Genomic DNA, 19,478 nt, shown 5'->3' on the forward strand with positions numbered 1-19,478 from the left:
CCTTTCTCCCACTTGTCCACGTCATAGGGATGTGGTCCTTAGAGTCTTGGGATGTTGGCCTTGATGCACTCACTGAAAGAACCCTTCAAATCTCTGGAAAATGAAAACAAGTGAGCCCGTGGATGACGGGGCGGGATGGGGCGGGGGTGGGGGAGCAGGTATATGTGGTGAAGTGTGTCAGCGACTGAGTGTCAAAGGAGTTTCTCAGCTACAAATGCTGCCTAAAACTGGTCAAAGATATAGGGAAAGCTAGGCTTGTCAGGTTTATCAGTGATTAGAGTTTGGATCCACAAGGCGCTTCGGGGAGGACCGCGGGGGTGGGCACCTGATGGCTGATCTTTGGTTGAGAGCATCAGAACACACTTCACCCTCACCTGGCGCCTTCACAATGTAGTTATAAAAATTCTTTCTAGCTTAGCACCCCTTCTGAGTAGAGCCAGCCACCACTTGAGAGAGAGAGAGAGAGAGAGAGAGAGAGAGAGAGAGAGAGAGAGAGAGAGAGAGAGAGAGAGAGAGAGAGAGAGAGAGAGAGAGCGCTGAGACTCAGCGGGTACCGGGTGGCTAGCCTAGGGGATCAAAGGCTGAGACTGGGGGACACCAGGACCGCCCAAGCAAGAAGCGCCGCAGGGTAGCGGCTGCCACCGCATGCCCAGCTGGGCGGCCGCCACAGAGGCGGCCCGGGTGGAGATTAGCTGCGGCGGTCCCTCCCTGGCCCGCGAGTGAATGAATGATTAGTCTAACGCGCACCTCCCTGTCCCCGGCAGCTCCGGCTGGGAAGGGCGGAGTCTGAGCCACCGATCCTCGCTTTAAGGCTCTGGCCGTTGTGCGTGCTTTAGCTGACCCTTTCAGTCTCTCCAATCTCTGTCCTCCCTAATGTCAGCCCCGCAGAGGCATAAGCACAGGAGCCTGATCTCCAAGGCCACTCGTCCCTCTGTCCCCTAAACCTCCTGAATCTCCTGCCTTTGCCCGAGGGAGTCAAAGGACTGTGAAAAGTTGAGGGGACCCTCCTGCATTCAATCCGTGGCTGCTTCCGAAGCTGGGGCAGCGGGAGGCGCCGGGTCTTCTGTTCCCGGCGCTAGCGGCTGGTGGCATCCCGGCTGGGGGCGGCTCCTCTGCGCGGGAGGAGGCGGTGCGCCGGGCGCTGGAGACGCGCCTTCCAGGCTCCGGCAGCGCCCCGGGGCCGGTGGCCGCGGCTCGCCTAGACCGCTTGGCTGAGCGTTCGCGTGCGCCACTGTCGCTCCTGAGCCGGCGTAGCTCCGGCGCCGGGATCGTAGTCCCTCCTGCGACCCTGCGGATTCCGCACAGAGCTCAGTGAGCCCCGTGTCCCACACGGAGCAAGCGCGCCGGCCGGACACCAAGCCCGGGGGCTCGGCCGGTGCTGCGCGTGCGGGAGCCGGAGCCCAGCTGGGCTCCAGAGCGGCGAGCGCAATCGGCAGCCGCCGCCGCCGCCGCCGCCGCTCCCCCGATCCCGCCGTCCACCACCCCTCCTCCCGGCCCAGCTCTGGCACGGAGGGGCTGACGGCTAACCCGCTGCGAGCAACTCCCTTAGAAAAAAGCCGCCGCATTGGCCGAGGCTGGCCGCAGGACCCCTCCTCCCGGGGCGCCCCCACTCCTCCCCCGCCGCTCCGGGCGCCCGCCTCCCTCAGCCGACTGTCTCCCGGCACGCCGGCCCACAGCCCTTTTGACTGCGAGCAGCGGGCCGCCGAGCAGAGGCGGCGACGCGGGACCTGCAGTCGCCCGGGATTCCCTCCAGGTGACGATGCTCTGGTTTTCCGGCGTCAGGGCTCTGGCTGAGCGTCCTTGCCGACGCTCGCCTGGGATTACCTGCTGCGTCTTGCTGCTGCTCAATTGCTCCGGGGTCCCTATGTCTCTGGCTTCGTCCTTCCTGACAGGTAGGGGGGTGGGGGCGGGAGGGACCTGTCCTGCGGGACGCTGGGGTGGTTTCTTGGGAGAAGAGGCACTTGGTAGACCCGGGGATGAGAGGGAGAGGAGCGCGCACCTTGCCTGCCCCTCGCGGGCGGTGAGGATGCTGAGAAGCCTAGAGAAAAGGGATGGGAAGGCTGTGAAGAGGTAGATGGATGGGGGGTGGGGGGCTGAGAGACTGCTACCTTTAGCAGGATGATAATAGGCGCCCTGCTATATGAAGTTGGAAAATTCCTTGATTTGTGTTTAATCTTTTCCCCAATCCCTGTTTTAATCGCAACCTTTCCTGTGCAATTAAGGAAAAAGACCGCGCCATTTCCCGCACATCCTCTTTTCTCACGCCATAGGATTCCAATAAATCCACTGTGCTGGGCAGCATATTTGAAGCATGGCTTTCCAGACCTTGAATGTAAAGAAACGATCGTATTTTCAAAGCTTACTAATAGCGTGATATAATAATTACACGTTTGCAGGCCGGTGAAGACCTCGGCTTCTAGTTTGAAGGACATGCTTTACTGACACCTGGTGCAGAAAAGAGAATATTTCTAAGAGGAAAGAGATTGCATTTCAAAAAGTGATTGCGTTTCAACCCACAACAGTTGGCAGATTCACCTGAAAGGCCGGATCTTTGACACCGTCCTGAATTTTGTTCAAATTTAAAATCTTCCCTAATGTCTAGTTTGGTGTGTGAGTCCCTGGGCAGTTGGGATGTCTTCCAGAGCACTAGAGGTATTAAATATGTGCTTCAACCAACTGAAAACAGAAAGCCTATCTATTAACTGAAGTATTGACCTAAAAATCCGAGTTAAGTAGAACTATTTAAAATAGATCTGGGGAGATTTGTTTGTGGTGCATTTGCAACATTATCTATTTCCAGTTACTAGCCCAAGGAGGTAAGGTTTTATAATAATGTCACTAAGCAAGAATTTAAATTTAAAAATATTTTCATCTTCATTTCAGGGTCTGTTGCAAAATGTGAAAATGAAGGGGAGGTCCTCCAAATTCCATTTATCACAGACAACCCTTGCATAATGTGTGTGTGCTCGGTAAGTGTACGGGTCAGGTAAAATAAACTTAACTGCTGACGTGGACAAGCCACATTTGTCAAACGTGATAGGATAGCTGTCTTAAAATTAGTTTAACCATTACCAAATTGCACTTTGCTTATGCACCAAATTTAGTTGAATTTCCTAGTTTTATGGATCCCAACAATTCCTAGTATCTTCTCACCAGGCTGAGAATTCTTATCTTTGGCATCACTGTTGTACATTTAAACACAGGACAGACTTTGTACGGGGATTGTTTGGGGAAAGCTGCAGTTCAGAATGCCTGCTACTACAATGAAGTCACAGATCTCTCCACCTCTCCACTTTCTACATTGGTTCTTCCCAGCTTAGCATGGAAAATCCTGAATAGCATTTAGATACAGGGGTCAAGGATAAGATATGGGAGGAGAGAGGAGGAGAAGGTTACCATAAAGGACAAACCTAGGATGTCATCTTGGATTGAGTTCTTGAATTTCTTGGCCTGTTATGGCTTAAGCTCTGTTAAACATGCTTCTTTTCCAATTAGGAAGCACAGGTCAGGGAGGGGGATCCCTCTTCACCAGAGAGTGGTACTTGGCTGTGAGGGGCTAGTATATTCAAGCAGATAGATCGCTTCAAGTTCTTTTCCCTTAAGCCACTGATAATTCTGATAAATAGCCACTTGCTGAAGAGTATTCTACATGCCATTTACTTTTGGCAAGCCTTGGTTAAAATCTTGCATCTTAAAATCCAGTCGGAAGTGCTTTAAGGCCTTCAAGGTCAGATTTCTTAAGTGATGCGTGGATGGTAACTTGTTTTCCCAATCAGCACACGGAACTCCCCGGAATCTCTCTATTCAGACAAACGCCACGCTCTCCAGCTCTCCATGTGTAAAGAACTCAGACTCCTTTGTCACAAGAGGGGGGTTCAACATTAAGAAGTGATGAATGAGTCTGTGCTGGCATCAAATGATTATCAGGCTCTGCATTAAAGGAATAAAAAAGCTTCGCATTGGCCGAGGCCACAAGCATCCACTTCTAATAAAAAGTGCTCTTGTGTGTCTTACTGCACATAAGTTCTGAGTTTAAAATTTGACTTAGTTACAGATTCACAAGTGCAGCGTGTGAATGTAGCCTTCCTTCTGGTTTATCTGTATGACGTGAATAAGTAGTCTCATTCCATCCTTAACATTTTAGCGGGAAATGATCCCAAGTGACATTTCGATGTGCTGAGAGCTCTGCATGTACATGGTTGCTTTTCTCTGTGGCGACATCACTGTTTGTGGTGTTTAAATGTGTATTTTGAAATTCCTTTTTTGCACTATTATCAAGCAGTGCTATGAAAAGCTCCCCACATAACATTTTCTCTTTCTAGCTTTCCTAGCCTCATGGTAGATGGTGCCTCTCTTCCAATCCGGAGACTGAAAGATACAGGGATTGATATCGGACTTACTTGTCATACACTGTCCAAAAGTATCAGTTAAGTTCTTAGGGGCAGAAAGAACGTTTACAGGCGTCCATAAAGGATGGATTTGTCAAGCTTGTCGGCCTCTCCTTGGGACCTTGGCAGTTGCTTTCACTCATCACTCTTTCCAATGCCTCCCTTAGCCGAATCTCCCACTGATATCTGACCGTGAGCTTGGCAGGCCTATAGAATGACTGCCTACGTTCTCAGTGTTATCACTTCTCATCCATCTCGGCAGGCTTCAGTAGAACTGAGTAGGCATAGGCAGGAAACATTTCTCTGTATCCACCCTTGTAAGTTTCTAGGGAACCCGAAGCACCCCATGAATTTCTTGCTGGATACCAGCAAGAAACATATCAGGAGGGTGCTTGGTATTTTTGCGCTTAGGTTGGAAAAGCGATATGTTCAGTAAATTGATAGTATTTGCAAGCTAACCTTTCCAAAATATTTGCCAAGCAGTTTTCTAAGCCTGCATTATTTAAGTCGATCCTCATAAAAATCCTTCGAGGGTTTTCAGCTGTCTTTGAAGATGAGCTCTCAGAAATTAAGTAGCTTGTGGAGGTTATCTGCTCACTAATTGGTATTTTATTTATGAGAGTTACTGAGCTGGCTGACACTTGGGTCAGAGACAGACAGGGCTGTCTGTCTGTCTCTGGAACATACCCTCATAACTAGGAGAGGTGGACTACTTGTTAAGCTAAGGAATGAGAAAATGGAGAAAAGAGAAAGCATGTTGAAATGTCTGTACCTTCAGGCCTTCCTTGAATGATTTTGTTTTGTTCCTTTGAGCTATTCGGAGGTCAGTAAGTCAGAAGTTGTTAGTCACACTGCAGGAAAGGAAAAACCTTTATGATTTCAGCTGGGAGCATTGGGCTTGGGTGAGGTTTACATATGAATATTGGAAGATACGCAGTAGTTTAACTCAATTTTGGATTAGGGACATAGGGATATTTAGTTTGGGCTGGTCCAGCTTTTTTGGAATAAAGTAGTTAAGGCTGGGCGTAAGTGCATATCTGATTTCATAACATGTATTAAAAAAAATAACCATCAATGTATGCTTAAAAAAGACGAAAGAAGTCAAAGTTGGAGGGAGTCGGTGACACAAAGTCCTGAGTGAGAGAAATTACAGTGTCAGAACCTGAAAACCTCCAGGGAGAGTCTATGCAGCCTGCTTTAACTTTTCAGGTTCTGAGTAGCTGAGACATAGACTGTACAAACACACTTCTGTAGAGACTCTGAGGACTGCAGTGGGTTCTGTGACCATAGTGGTCAGAAACGCATCGTTTCAGCCCCATTTATCAGATAGCTGCATAGGCATGAGCATCCTGCCAGACCAAGACCGATGGATGGAGTCTCTTCTAAAAGTGGGTGGACCCCGTGTCTTTAGAGGGAATGTGATGTGAGAAGTGGGACCAGGTACGGGGCCCTGGGGTCTTGATAGTCAATTTGCATTCAAAAAGTGTGTGCTTTATTGTTCACTGAAAAGCACAGCAGATGTTTTCCCATTTTATGATCATTAATGGGACAGAGGGACCTCACAATGTTTTGTTTCATGATATCGCCCTCCACAAATCCCCCACCCTGGTAGAGCTAGCTTTTCAACAATGCCTAGGACAACACATGCGTGCCTGTCCTACAACTTTCTGCCCCATGGTTACCCCCAAACCCACCCAGACCAGGAGGAGGGGTGCCCACTTTCCTCTGTCTTCTCCCACCTCACTGCAGCTGAGGAAGTGGTGGGAGCCAGGAGTTCCGCCCAGGACTGGAAACCTGAGATAAGTTTGGAGGCTGGGATACTGAAAGCCAGAAGTCAGGGCTTGGTTTGGCGTACATTTTGTTCAGCAAAAAAACATTATTCCTGAGGTTGAAATTTCCTCTTTTAAATCCAGAGGTGCAATGCAGAAATGGGCTGTCCCTCATAAAAAGCCATGCAAGTTCCCTGTTACAAGAAGCAGGCCCCACCTACCTTGGACCTTACTGAACAGCTTAACAGAACAGACCTTGTCTGCTGTCCTCCACTTTCGTAATCACAGAAATCCTCTCTCACCCAGGAACAGCTCCAGCCTCTCCACTGCCTTTGCCTTCGGAGTTTCAGCTCTACAAAATCCTTATGCTTCCTACGGCTTGCACTGCAACTGCTTGGAGTAGTAACAGTGTCTCTCAGAGCATAGTAGGCCCTGGGCTGCAGCAGGATTTGAATCCTGTATTAGTGACTGTGTGTTGGAATGTACAGTAACCTTTGAGATAGATACATTGGGTTTACTATGCGCTTGTCCAAGCAATGGGTTTGCTATGTGCTTGTACATGTAGACCTGAAAATTTTTCTCAAAAAAAGTCTCCTGTCATTTCAGAAGTAGTCCAATTTATTTATTTATATTTATTGTTGTTGCCTTTTAGGTAAGGTCAACTGACTGCCTTTCAATATAACAGGTTTGGAGGAAATGTTACTTAGATGGTTGTGTTGCCATGGTTTTGAGGCTGAACTGGGACATGAAATCAATGTACAGTGTAGTTAGGCAATCTGCTCTGCTACTGGCATCCCCTCAGATAGTCAGGCCCACTGCTTGGGGGCTCTTTGTGGGGACGAGTCAGAATGCCTCTTGACCTGGTAGCACAAACCCATCTTGGAGTTTGGAGAGCCTTTCAAGGATAGATCTACCTGTTGGTTGTCGTCTTCTCATTTTGGGAGAGGGGTTTAGTTTAGGAATCCAAGGAGCCTGGTTTCAAGTCTCACTGCTGTTGATGGTTATGTGAGACAGTTATGTCTGTCTCGCCAAGCCTGTTCCTCACAGTGTCTAGCCTGAGCAATTACTGTGAGATTCAATGGTGTGGAACGTAGAGTGTTTAGCTTAGGGCGTGGACTGTAGAAACTCCCCTGGGATGATTTTTTTCTTTTACTGCTATTTCTGTGTTGGTGTTATTCTTTAAATTATTATTTCCATGTATGAAATAGTTTATAAAGGTATGTCGGAATAAAATACAAAAAGGAAGGAAGAAAGGAAGAAAGGAAGGAAGGAAGAAAGGAAGGAAGGAAGGAAGCTGACAGGGAAGAAATGCAGTGGTGATGTTAAATCCACCCTTCTCTGTGAACCAACTGCATTACATCAGTATGGCTTAGGGAGGTTTCTACCCTTCCTACTTGGGCTGGCTGGTCATGGCTGCTCCTCATTGGTCCACTGTTCTGTGGGCCCTGGTGTGAGTTTTTTCCCTTGCTCTCTATTAAGCATTAGGAAAAACTTTCCATGGGAGTGGGGCCTCCTTTCTTGTGGGGCATTTACATCCCCGTGCCTGTGGGGTCACCTCCACTTGTACTTCCATTGGCAGAGATAGGGTTGAGCTGTGGCGCTCTGTACTTCTGGAAAAACTGCCTAGTGGTCTGGCATCATGGGGATTTTCCTGGCCCGTCTTGTGGAAGTCTCGACCTAGCTCCAGACCTACGTGCACCCCCCTTTGCTGCTCATTTACTCATTGCTCCCCTTCCTCAGCCCCCATTGACTGCAGCTTAGCCTCCAGCTCATGCATCAATACCAGCCCACATTTCAAGGAAATTGAATAACTCTGAGGACAGAGTGTGTGTCTCAGTCTACACTGAGTGAGCATGGGAGAATAGAAGTCAGCCAGGCAGGGGCCAGGAAGAATAAAACCAGTTAATAAATGTCCGTTGGGTAAGTAGACGGTCTCAGCTCTTGACAATCTTTGTGGCACTTTGTGTGGCTGGTGGCATATAGACCCTGTGCGAGTAAATCGAGCTGGTGTGGCAGCCTGTCAACCTCTCCTGCATGGAGATCAGGTGTGTTCGATACACATAGTGCAGATCATCAGGTGATCTGGGTGTGTGTTTGGAGACCTGTTGATTCCTAGTTCTGATTTTATAGAACATTGCTCAAGCTGCTAGGAGGGAACAGGCTATAAATTCTGTCACATGGTACTTTCTCCTCCATACCTCTACCTGATTCCATTTCCTTTCGTTTTTTTCCAGCCTGCCTGATCCATGTTTAAGTCAGTGCACTGTTTGGGTTCATCAAGGAGACCAAGACCAATGAGACAGAGGCATAGAAGCATACACAATAAGGGTTTAAAAGCTGGGATCTGGTCCATTAGGCCCATAATTCTACCTTCTTGGGAGGTTGAGGCAGGAGGATCCTAAGTTTATGCTCACTACGGGTGACTTAGTGACAGGAGACCTTTAAGACAAACAAGCAGAAAAGAGTTTTAAAGAATTTGAAGTATATAGCCCAGTGTTAGAGTGTGTGCCTAGGATGTGTGGGGTTCTAAGTTCAATACCTAGTCCAATAAAATCATAAACAGAAAACAATAAAAACATAAAGAAGAAACAACAGAACCAGAAAGGTTTACTAGAACGACAGAAAACGTTCACAACACACTCGGACTCACTTAGGTTATGGACAAAATTGCATGACAGTGTTGAGACCTTGGTGGAGGTGGGGGCGGGGAGCATGGTCTAGGCAAAGCATTGCAGTAGAAAGAAGAGGGTGTGCCTAGGGTGTGTGAAGCACTAGTCCAAGGCCTCCGAGGCTCTGATGGAATGGGAGGTAAGAGCTCTAAGGGAGCCAGCCTGTAAGCCTTCGGATGTCATAATAAGGAAAATCTTCCCGTGCATGTTACTGGGGTCAGAAGGAGTCATTTAACATTCTTTCAAGCCACATGAAACAATAAGATGTGTTGTTTAAATGCCTCCAGGAGCCCTTGTGGCAGATGTTTAGAGGGGGGAGACCAGGGTTTGGAAAACAGACTGCAGACACGTGGTGTGGTCAGGTGGCAGCAAGCATCCTGCAGCAGGGTGTGTAGTGGGGATACAGTGACGGGGTGGGGCGGGAAGTCAGTGTTAGGAAGAATAATCGGAACAGTGCCTTGCAAGGTAATGCACAGAGTGCATTTCCAGATAAATGGTATGTGGGGTGTCACTGCCACACAGCCACAAAGCCAGCATTTAACACTTCTCCTAGGAAGGAAAGTGGTTCACTCTCGAATGCTTCACTGAGACCCTCTTTTGGTGCCAGTCCCTCCTCACATTTGCAGAGATACAATTCTCTATTTTACCAGGTCTCTTCTTGAGCAGATTGTTCACCACAGCAATGTGCACAACTGTAGGTACCATCAGAAGGAGGGCAGGGATGTTGGATCCCTTGGAGCTGGACTGGAAGACAGTTGTGATACAATATGTGGCTGGTGGGACTTGAACTCTGGTCCTCTGGAAAAAAGCAGCAAGGACTCCTAACCACTGAGATGTCTGCCCAGTGGTGGATCACTTTTAAAAGGTTTTATTGCTGTGCTAGGATACTGGGGCTCTTGTACTACAAAGAGGCATTTTGAAAATGCACTGTAAGTTCTTATAACATGCATCTGGATATGTTGAGAGATAAGGGCTGGGTGGAGAATAACAATCTGGTTAGCCGTTTGCATAGAAACCAACCGCAGGGATATATACGTGGGAATTGGGTGAAGACTTTAAAAACTTGAGTCTGCAATATTAACAAGGAGGGCCATCTTGACAGAATGATGCATGGGAGGAATCCTAGGGAAATAGAATATAGTTATGGGGGCACAAAGAGAACAAGGAAGGCAGACAAAGACCCGCATTGCAAAATACTAAAAGAAATGTCACCATTGATTTAATTGGAATTACGAAGCAGGACCCTTGTCCTCATCACTTTGGAGTGTCTGGAACAAGGAATGGTCCTCACCTGCCTGAGAGCTGCTGTGAGTTTGCACACAATTGCTGTGAATTTGCACACGATTGCATTGACCAAGCTCGGGACTGGCGCAGAACCCTGTTGTCAATCATCCAAAGCCAAGATTGCCACGGGGATTTTGAAAAAAATAATGCAATGATCACAAAGTTTTTCCAGCTTTGATTTTTTAAAAAGATCTTAGCAAAAGTGAATACATAAATACCACATGAAAATTTAAAAGGTACCAAGACAAAACTAATTTCATGGGCAAGAAGTAATATACCTTTTAAGCGTGTTTTTGGAATGTTTTTATGGTTAAATGCAGAATGGATCAGGCCACACAGAGGCATATTTCTTTTATTAGGAATAAGAACAACAATATAAAAGAGTCTGAGTAATATTAAAACTTACCATTATAAACATTTAAGTTTGCTCTATTAAACTGTTAATGGTGCTTTAAAAATATTATGATATCATTTAATATCTTAAAATCTGTCTTCGAGTAAAAATAGGTTCTTTCCTCACAAAACTTTTAATGTCCATTTTTACCAGTGGCGTTCAGCAGTGGAAGGTGGTTTTGTGTCGGAGGGTGTAGCTCAGGTTTTATCCAGGCTAGTCTAGTTATCTGTCACTTAACGTCTCTCTGAGCCTTGGTCGTGGGTCCTGGGCAAGTCATTAAGGCAGAATGCCTGCAGCTCATTTCAGTTGGTGGGCGTGGGAACCAGCCTAGGGGATCAATGGGTAATTGTGATGATGTTTAGGAAAGCCATTTGTAAACAGTGTCAAGGAAATTATTATTAAAAACAAAGAGCTTTAAAGTGAAGCCTCCAGGATGACCTGAGATGATTATGTCCCTTGAACAAAGTTGGAGAACATTTGCCTATAACTTATGCACAGCCTCCTGTCTATTTTAAATTATACCTAGACTCCTGTGGACATGGAGGGTAAACTGTATTATGCCAATAAACCAGGTGGACACAAAATTTATTAAGTATATTCCTTAGGGAACATAGTATAGTTTTGAGCTCTAGCCCTTAATGGCTGTGAAGCTTTAGGTAAAGCGTGGGATATTTCTGTACCTTGACAACCTCCTCACTGTGGTGAGGATGACCAAAGCAGCCCACATCAGAGTGTGAGTTCAAATACATAAATTCTCTAAACATGTTCAGCACTGTGGGAGAGGCTCCCATGTGGGAATGCGTGGACCCACTGTTTCCGATCTTCCTAAGAAGGGCTTGGATTGGTAATACAACTTATTGTCAAGGCCTGTGCGGTGTGTTTCCTCTGACTTTGCTCAGGGTGGACAATGGCTCTGCAGGGCAGGTAATTTTGGTTCTTTTGGTACAAAGACAGAAAGCCCCAGGATATTTGGAGGTTGGCAGGGTGCCTAGCTTGGTTTCTCATTCTGAAGTGCTCACTTGCTTGATCTGTGTCTAGAAATTCAGACAACTCATGAGTGTGGCATGTTCAGTGAGACCCAGCTGTCCTTTGGTGATATTCACTACTTCAGGAAGGTGTCAGGAGGGAGGCACAAAGGGACACTTAGTCCTGAGCAGGCCTTGGAAAGAGTGAGTGGTATGGTCCAGTTGACTGTTCCCTGGGAGCACAGGTCTTCTTGTCCTACAGAGTTTGAACTGTATGAACTCCGTTGAATTTGAGCATGTGGATCCAGCATACACATGCTATCTTGACCCTTTCTCTTTTCCTTGGCATGTGTGGCCATTATGCAAAGCTTGGGTGAATTCCTGCCTTAAGGGATGAGGCTCTTAAGCATAAGAACTTGTCATGATCTTTCCGACGGCCCTATAGCGTCAGTGAGAGGTCCATGACCTTGAGACTCTAGGAGGAGTGGAGCCTGAGCTTCCTGTTTATAGTTTAGGTTAACACTTGAGATGGCTTGCCCCAGGATGGAACTCTACGTTCCAAAACATGATTCTCCCAGAAAGTTTGTCACAAAAGGTCACCCTCTTCTACTAACAGCATCCTAAATAATCAGTACAAGAACACGTTTCCCCCACTTAAAAAAAGCAATGTAGTTATGTTTGAAGATATAGACTCTCTTAGACAGTAAGAGCTGTTTTTATCGTGATGAAAGGAATGGCCCCCTCTTTTAAGAATATCCTCCTGTCGAGAAGAGAGTGGCTGCTGACAAGGCAAGAGAGGCAGGGCAGGGTGTTTCTTTCACTTCCAAGTCACAGTGAAAAATGCCCCCAGTCCTGTGGCTGGCCTTCGAAACCCAGTCACCCCCAGCCCCATTGATGAAGCTAACTTTGAAATCTTGACACAGGCCTCGGTGTTTATGTTAGCTTTTGGATGTCAGTTCCCTTGGCTTCTGGAAGCTGACTCTGTTGAAAATTATGTTTTTCTTTGAAGGACAAAGGCCTTATTGTATGTACATGTCCTGTAGTCTAATGATCTTTTAAGTTTTTTTGGAATGTTAGGTAATGGGTGGAACTGACCTAGATCTTTCAAATAAGAAGTTCATAGATCTGTAAAACAAATGGCAATTTAAAAGTCTCATGTAGGTAACTTAATGAGAGAAAATGAGAGGGCAGGAAAGCGTCACCTTTACTGGCTAAAGAATGTTCCCCAAATGCATTGCTTTGCTGAAATTAGCATGAATTACCTTAGAGAGGACCCTTATGAGTGGTGTTACCACTCAGCTGCTTCAAGGAGGAATAATACCAGAAACCAGGATTATTGTGAGCACCACAGTCTAACCTATGGGAGCTCAGAATTGTTGTGAACATCACAGTCAAACCTATGGGAACTCAGGACTATTGTGAGCAACAAGGCCAAACTTACAGGAACTCAGAACTGTTGTGAGCGTCACATTCTAACCTATACAAATGCTCATTTTCAAAATAACTCGTGTATTCTTGGTCAAATGAATAGATTTGGCTAGATGATTCCTTGTGGCTAATTGTCTTACAAGCACAGATTGAACATTGTAACTAGGTAATCGCTTGGCCTCTTCAATCCGGCTGTTGGCCTTTAGGGGCGTGGGTGACCTCAGAAGGGCTGCTCCAGGAGAAAGGAGTCACACAAAACAGAAAGTCCAAAGTTGCCCTTCCATTTCTTTGGGCCTCAGTGAAATGTCCTTAGCATCTTTAGCTTGATATTTTCTTGAACTCTTTCCTAAGAAACATTTGAAGCCTGTCTTTCTGAGGTCCTTTTGGGGTTTAATGTTACAGAGCTAATATTAGAACTTTGTAAGCCCTTTCTGCCATCTTCCTTCTTCTCCTTGTTTGTTCTTAAAACGTGTTAGTAAAAAATTCTGGGGAATTTACTTTCCATTTCACAAGCAATTGAACTACCATTTGTCTGAACACACGAGAATCTGTCTTTCCTGGCTTAGCATCACATCAGCCACCGGGATGAAACTTAAAGCTCCTGCATCTGCTACAGCCCCACTGCTTGGCACATCCCTGTGTCTCCTTGGCACACAGGCAGCTTGGTAGCTCCTGCTTTCTGCACTCATAGTGTAAAAGCAGAAGCCCAGAGATGTTCATGGAAGCAGTGGATTGTGGTCTCCAGAGACACTGCTTTTATGAATGAGAGGACATGAAAGATTAAGCAGACATTCTCTCACTTGGGAGTTGCTATGTCCGGATAGTTGAGATCTGCCACGGGCTGTGTTTATGTTTTTATGGGGAGTTCGGCCTCTTTGGCTTGAGTTGTGGCCATTTCCTGTTTCCACGCACACGCACACGTGAAACAGTGACTTTGCTGCCTAGTGGGAGGCAGAAGGGCCAGCTGGAGCCCTATTAGCACATCGGTGCGCATTAGTGTGTGCCCATAGTGGTGACAGTGCTGTGAGAACCTCATGTATGGGACAGCTGGCTGGCAGGAAAAGGAGTGGAGCCTGCCTTTGTGCATTTCCTTGGTCTTGGGCTGCTTCTGGGGAAATGGTTCCTTACTTCTGCTGGAGTCCTCTCTGTGCGTGTCTCTTAGACCAACTTCATGTGCCAGGCAGCACCCGGCTTCCTTTTCTTCCTTGGACACAGGTTTAATATTTGGGATTCATTGAAAACAGTGGTATCCCTCTATTGCATACTGAGCAAGAACAAAGACATATCTGGGTGCTCATGTGTCTGGTCTAGATGTACAGCCCTTCTACAGCTTGCAGTTAGGAGTTATTTTTTATGTTTTTCTCCCAATGTCCAACAGAAAGAGCAATTTCATGTGGTCTAACTTAATATATATATTGAAGATGTTTTAACATTGGAAAAAGATTTAGCTTTATTTCTTTTTACTCATGTGTGTGTGTGTGTGTGTGTGTGTGTTGTGTGAAGAGTATGTGTGTGCAAATGCTGTTTTTTTTTTACAGGCTAGAAGCATGTGCTCCCACTGGGGCTGGAGTTAAAGGTGCTGTACGCTGCTCCAGGTGGAACCCAGGTCCTCCATTAGAGCAGTCAGTGTTCCTAACTGCATTGTGCAGCTCTAACTCTGAGACTTACACAGTACGGATATTTATCCCCACAGGTTATTATTGCAACGCATTTGAGTTCCGATGTTTTGCCTGAATTCCTAAACTAAAATCAAATGTGTCCAGTGGAATGTTTCTCAGTCGTTGGTACAGTAAAGCATCTCACAGTCTCTGAGTATTCTGCTCCTTAATGGGCTCTTCACATCCCCCAGACCCCTCTGAGGGCGGCAGGGCAGTAGGGGAGTTAGGAGGCAGCAACCTCAGCTTCGTGGTACAACACAGGCTCCAGCCTCTGCAGGGCATATGGGAATTGCTTTGTGAGACTGAAGGAGAGTGATCAATGGCTGCTCATTAAATCCACTGCATATTTATTGAGCATTTATGTTAATAATGCCCCAAGGCTCTGCAAGACTGAAGAAACAGTTTTTACATGAACAAAAAGAGATTAAATTTTGTTTGGGAAAGTTTTGAATGCAGCAATCTTTTATTGCTTTTGAGTTCTTTGAAAGTTGATTAACATGTACAAGCCAGAGATACTAAGTCTGGCTGTCATATTTGATCATCCAGAGCAAACTATGCCTCCTTGTCTGATGAGATATTATGCATTTATGTATTTATGCATGGGTGTAGTTAATATATTTTAGTTTGCAAACTATTATTCGAGTGACTAAAACACGTGGATATGTGGTGAGACCAGTAATTGTCTGTGTATTTTGTGGTCCTGAGACACGTATTTTGAACAGCAGAGACAATCGGCTGTGTTCTGTCCTCTGTTAGCTTCTGCCTCTTCCTTCATTACACAATTCAGCCCTGTCTTCCTTCACAGTTGTAGGTCATTAACAAGTCCACAGTAAGAACCTTGCGTCCATCCCGAGTTCTCCTACCACGCTGTGGCATGGGGCTGCTTTCATTCTAAGGTGCACGAGTACCACTGGGGTACCTAAGAACACGTCTCCATGCCTCACTCAAGACACCAGAGGGTTTGACATCCTAATAAAAACTTGTGGCGTTCTTTATTGTAGAGGCTAATTAAATGGAAGCTTAATAAAAAAGGAAGGGATGTTAACATGTACATAAGCTTCTATGTTCATATTCAAGCCATGTCAGGTACACGTGAGACCACATTACTATTACACACCCCAGAACAGACCGTCGCTTCTGCGGGGCTTTTCCATACTTCCTTTGCACATTAATCATTGTTACTGAAGAGTTCGTTTGTCTCTATCAAATCTCTGGTTTTCCACTTGGAATTAATCATTTCTTGTTCAAAGCCTATGCGTAGGAAGCCTTTATCCGAACTCTCACTCGAGCTTCTTCTAAAGTTTTGAGTTATATAGTTAGCTGTCTCTCTTATTGGGTAATATGCTTGTCCTGGGCAAGAGTGGTCGGTGCTTATTTCTCATGCGTCTCCAAAGCCTGCCGAATGATGCCGCACAAACTTGAAGCACTGAGAGTCCACACTGTGTTTGTAACCTGGGGACATTCTGAACTGCGTTTTCCTCAAAGCCACCCTGTGAGCTAGGATGGGGTTGCTCTAGACATTTTCCTAGTTGAGATTACAAGGCATACAAAAGCAAATCACACTGCAACCATCGAAAGCTAGGACTACAGCTCCAGTAAGAGAATCCTGCTTCAATCCTGGGCAGACTCTGCTGCGAGATCTTCAGAGAATACTCCCTAACCACAAAGGCTGTGAAGATGCCCCAAGGCTCAGGAAGAAGGGCCACCAAATTGATTCCTTAGGGAGTATATGTTTAGCAGTCTTGTGTGGTAGTTAGGTAGAACCCTGACTGGCGCCTTTGGGTGGGGCAGACTTGCCCCCTGGGCTGCGGCCAGTCTTTTCATGTGCCGGGTTCCCACAGGGAACTCTGCTTCCTGTGGTCTTTCCGTGGTGGTCAGCAGCTGCCTGATGAAGCTGCTGTGATGTTTGCTTGCTGCTTGTTCAGCACGAGGCAGCTGGATGTAACAACTTGATGCAACATCCAGGCTTTTCTGACTGTGGTGGGATCCAGCCACCCCTGGAGGACTGAGAGACAAAGTCATGAGAAGTGAAGGGCCAGGTAAGGCAGGGCTTAGAGACCACCTCCGTCCTAATCCCTGAGATCCTCAGAATAGCAGCGAGAAGCCTCTCCTGTCGGTTCCAATTCTTTCTGGATGCAGCAGAAACTTTCTCTGATTAGAGCAGATTCTTCTGGCTAATTTTTATTCTCCCCTCCCCCTCTCTCTCCGTTTTCCTCCTTCCCCCTCCTTCCTTTCTCTCCTCAGGTTGGGTGTAAACTCAAGCTGATCAATTCAGATTTGAGTCACTAAAATTTTGGTCCCATTGATAGACACGTATGAATAAATTTAACGATAATTTAAAAACTGTTTAAGTCACCCTGACATTCTATGGCTTCAGAGTTCCACGTTCATTTTGCCCATCCTTATTATTCTCCAGCGTGTTGTTTTATTTCTCTATTACTAGCCCAGAATCTGTACGATGCCATCCCTTCCCGTGTCTCCGTCTTTAATTCTTCTTTGCTGCCAGCAGGCTCCGATGTACACACGGGCATTGGAGATGGTGGCTGTCCTTCCTGTTCCCAACATGATGGTGGGGCAGTCGTGTGGACAGAGCTCACTGACTTTGTCCATGGATGATCTGGGGAAGAGTCAGAGCAGGGGCCACTCCTGAAGGGTCATGAGGAATGGCTGAGTGGAGCTAATGTGCTTGCTCGACACACAGTCAAGTGGCCCGGTGGGGTCTCAATAAACATTTTTCACTAACGATAGATAGGCTAAAAACACAGAGTGGCTTGGAGGAAATTTAGCAGCCTCCCAGTACGTGGGAGCGGAAGATTCTGTCGAAAGGATAGAGGGGAACGGATCCCAAAGTTGCAACATATGCCTAATTCAGCTTCTCCTCAGGGTCCTCCTCTCACTGGCTTCTAGAACGAGTCCCAAATTGCTTGTGGGGTCTTGGCTTCCCTGCTTCCTGGCTGACGCTAACTGAGAACACAGGCTTGTCCTTGGAGCCCTGGATCCTTCTGGCCCCGTTGCTGATGAGTATCCTGGTTCTCGTTTTGAGCCGTATATCTTAGGATCAGAAATTGAAAGCACGGTTTGACTATGGTTTCCGAATGCTGCCGGGTTTTGGCTTGAGGACTTTATAAAGCTGAGAAAAAATTTACACCCCGAGTGCTCTCACAAACCATGCTTCACGCCCCAAGTGCTCTCGCAGCCTGTGGTACCCTCTGTGCTCACTCGGCCTTCAGGAAGATTTAGTGACTCTGAGCGCTCTTGTTTAGGGGACATTAATTCTAATCTTTTTTTTTTTTTTTTTTGGTATTCTCTGTGTTTCTGGCCAATTAGAATATACCTAAAGCCAAATCTGTTCCCTCATAGACAACATAAAGATTACAGGGGTATAAAGATTACAGCGGGGACATACGTGATCTGTAGTTGTCAAGATAGCCTCTCTGATGAGTGTTTGGCTGCAGTGCAGTCCTGTGCTATCTTGTTTCTAGGTACTTGAGGTCACGGTAGGTGCTGAGAGGTGGTTTGTGGTGGTCACTGAGTTAACCTTGTCTTCTCAACCAATGGTCACATGTAGGTGGAATACACAGTTGTGTGTATGTGTCTCTGTGCAGAAGAGCCCACAGCCATTGAACTTCCTTAGCCCATGAGAGGTTGATAAGGGCTGATAAACTAATTTGCACTTTTTATAGATTTTTGTCTTCTTAAATCTGAAACATTCAATGGCTGTAAGAGTCGGCCAAGATGTTTTCTTCATTCCCTTTATGCCAACCTATGATGGAAAACTATGAGAGTCCACATACTCATATTCTCAGTGTTCTTCCTCCGCGATTCCTGAACCATGCACCCAGATATCTACCTAGTATCTCCATATGCAGGGCTAGCAACATCTCAAGTTGAAATGACAAATCTGGTGCTCACGTTTCCATCCCTCCCAGAAGGTTAGGTCACCAAAGATGTTATGTCTATTGCTGTACTTGCTTATTCGGCTGTTAGCCACTTGGTCCTTATTTTTTTATTTCTTTCTATTCCATTGTGTGGCCAAAGGCAAACCTGAAAAATATATTTGGGGACTGGCAAGATGCCTCCGTGAGGAAAGGACTGTTGTCAAAGTTGACAGCCTTGTGTGTGATCCCTGGAACCTGTGTGGTGGGAAGAGAGAACTGACTCTAAAGCGTTGTCCTCTGACCTCCACGTGTATTCAGAAAACAGCTGCGCATCTGCATGTGTGTATACAGGCATGTACACAAATAGATATATGACTTCAGCAAAAGGTGGCCCGAGAGATGGTTCAGTGGGTAAAAGCACTTGTTTTCTCAGAGGATTGGGTCTGGTTCCCAGCACCCACACGATGGCTTACAACCATGTGCAACTCTAGTCTCAGGGGATCTGTCGCCATCTTGTGGGCTCAGCAGCTGTCAGGTATGCACGTGGCACATGTAGAAAACCACTCACACACATTAAAAAAAGCTAAAATAATTTAGAAATATATTATATCTAATTATAAGCAATATATATGACACATACATACACATACATATATATGTATGTATAGGTATATATGTGAGCAAAATCTACTGGTGGCATTTCATATATCTATGAGTCAAATGTAAAAAATAACCAGTCTGTAGTCTTATGCAATCTGGCTGAGGATGCCATTTTTTAGCTCACTTCTCAACTCCCCCCCCCCCCCCCCGCGCCTTGAAATAAAAAAGAATTCTCTTTCTTTACTGGTCCTCTTTGGTTCCTCATTCAGTCTGCCTGATTCTCTCCCCAGGGCATTTTTGCATTTGTATTGTTTTGAGTCTGGAACACATGTGTCCTGAATACTTATTCAATCTCATTTCTTTTTTAAGGTTTCTGAGCAAATATTCCTATACTAGAGGGTCATTTTAAAATCAATTTTGCACATAGCAATACCCAATATCATTT

General features: G+C 46.1%; 1 protein-coding gene across 2 annotated transcripts in view; it reads left to right on the forward strand.

Annotated features, from left to right (window-relative positions):
• Window positions 1-1,759: 1,759 nt before the first annotated feature.
• The window catches only part of BMPER (BMP binding endothelial regulator), a gene marked incomplete at its 5' end in the record, with an annotated part of 236,718 nt that continues 218,999 nt past the window's right edge, over window positions 1,760-19,478 (forward strand). For both annotated transcript variants that reach the window (XM_080930012.1, XM_080930013.1), the window contains 2 exons: window positions 1,760-1,892; window positions 2,884-2,969. In XM_080930012.1, the coding sequence (XP_080786138.1) occupies window positions 1,760-1,892; window positions 2,884-2,969 (219 nt within the window). The remainder of the gene's footprint in view (window positions 1,893-2,883; window positions 2,970-19,478) is intronic.

This window comes from Micromys minutus (assembly GCF_963924665.1).
Source record: "Micromys minutus genome assembly, chromosome: 16".
In the NCBI taxonomy this organism is placed as follows: domain Eukaryota; kingdom Metazoa; phylum Chordata; class Mammalia; order Rodentia; family Muridae; genus Micromys; species Micromys minutus.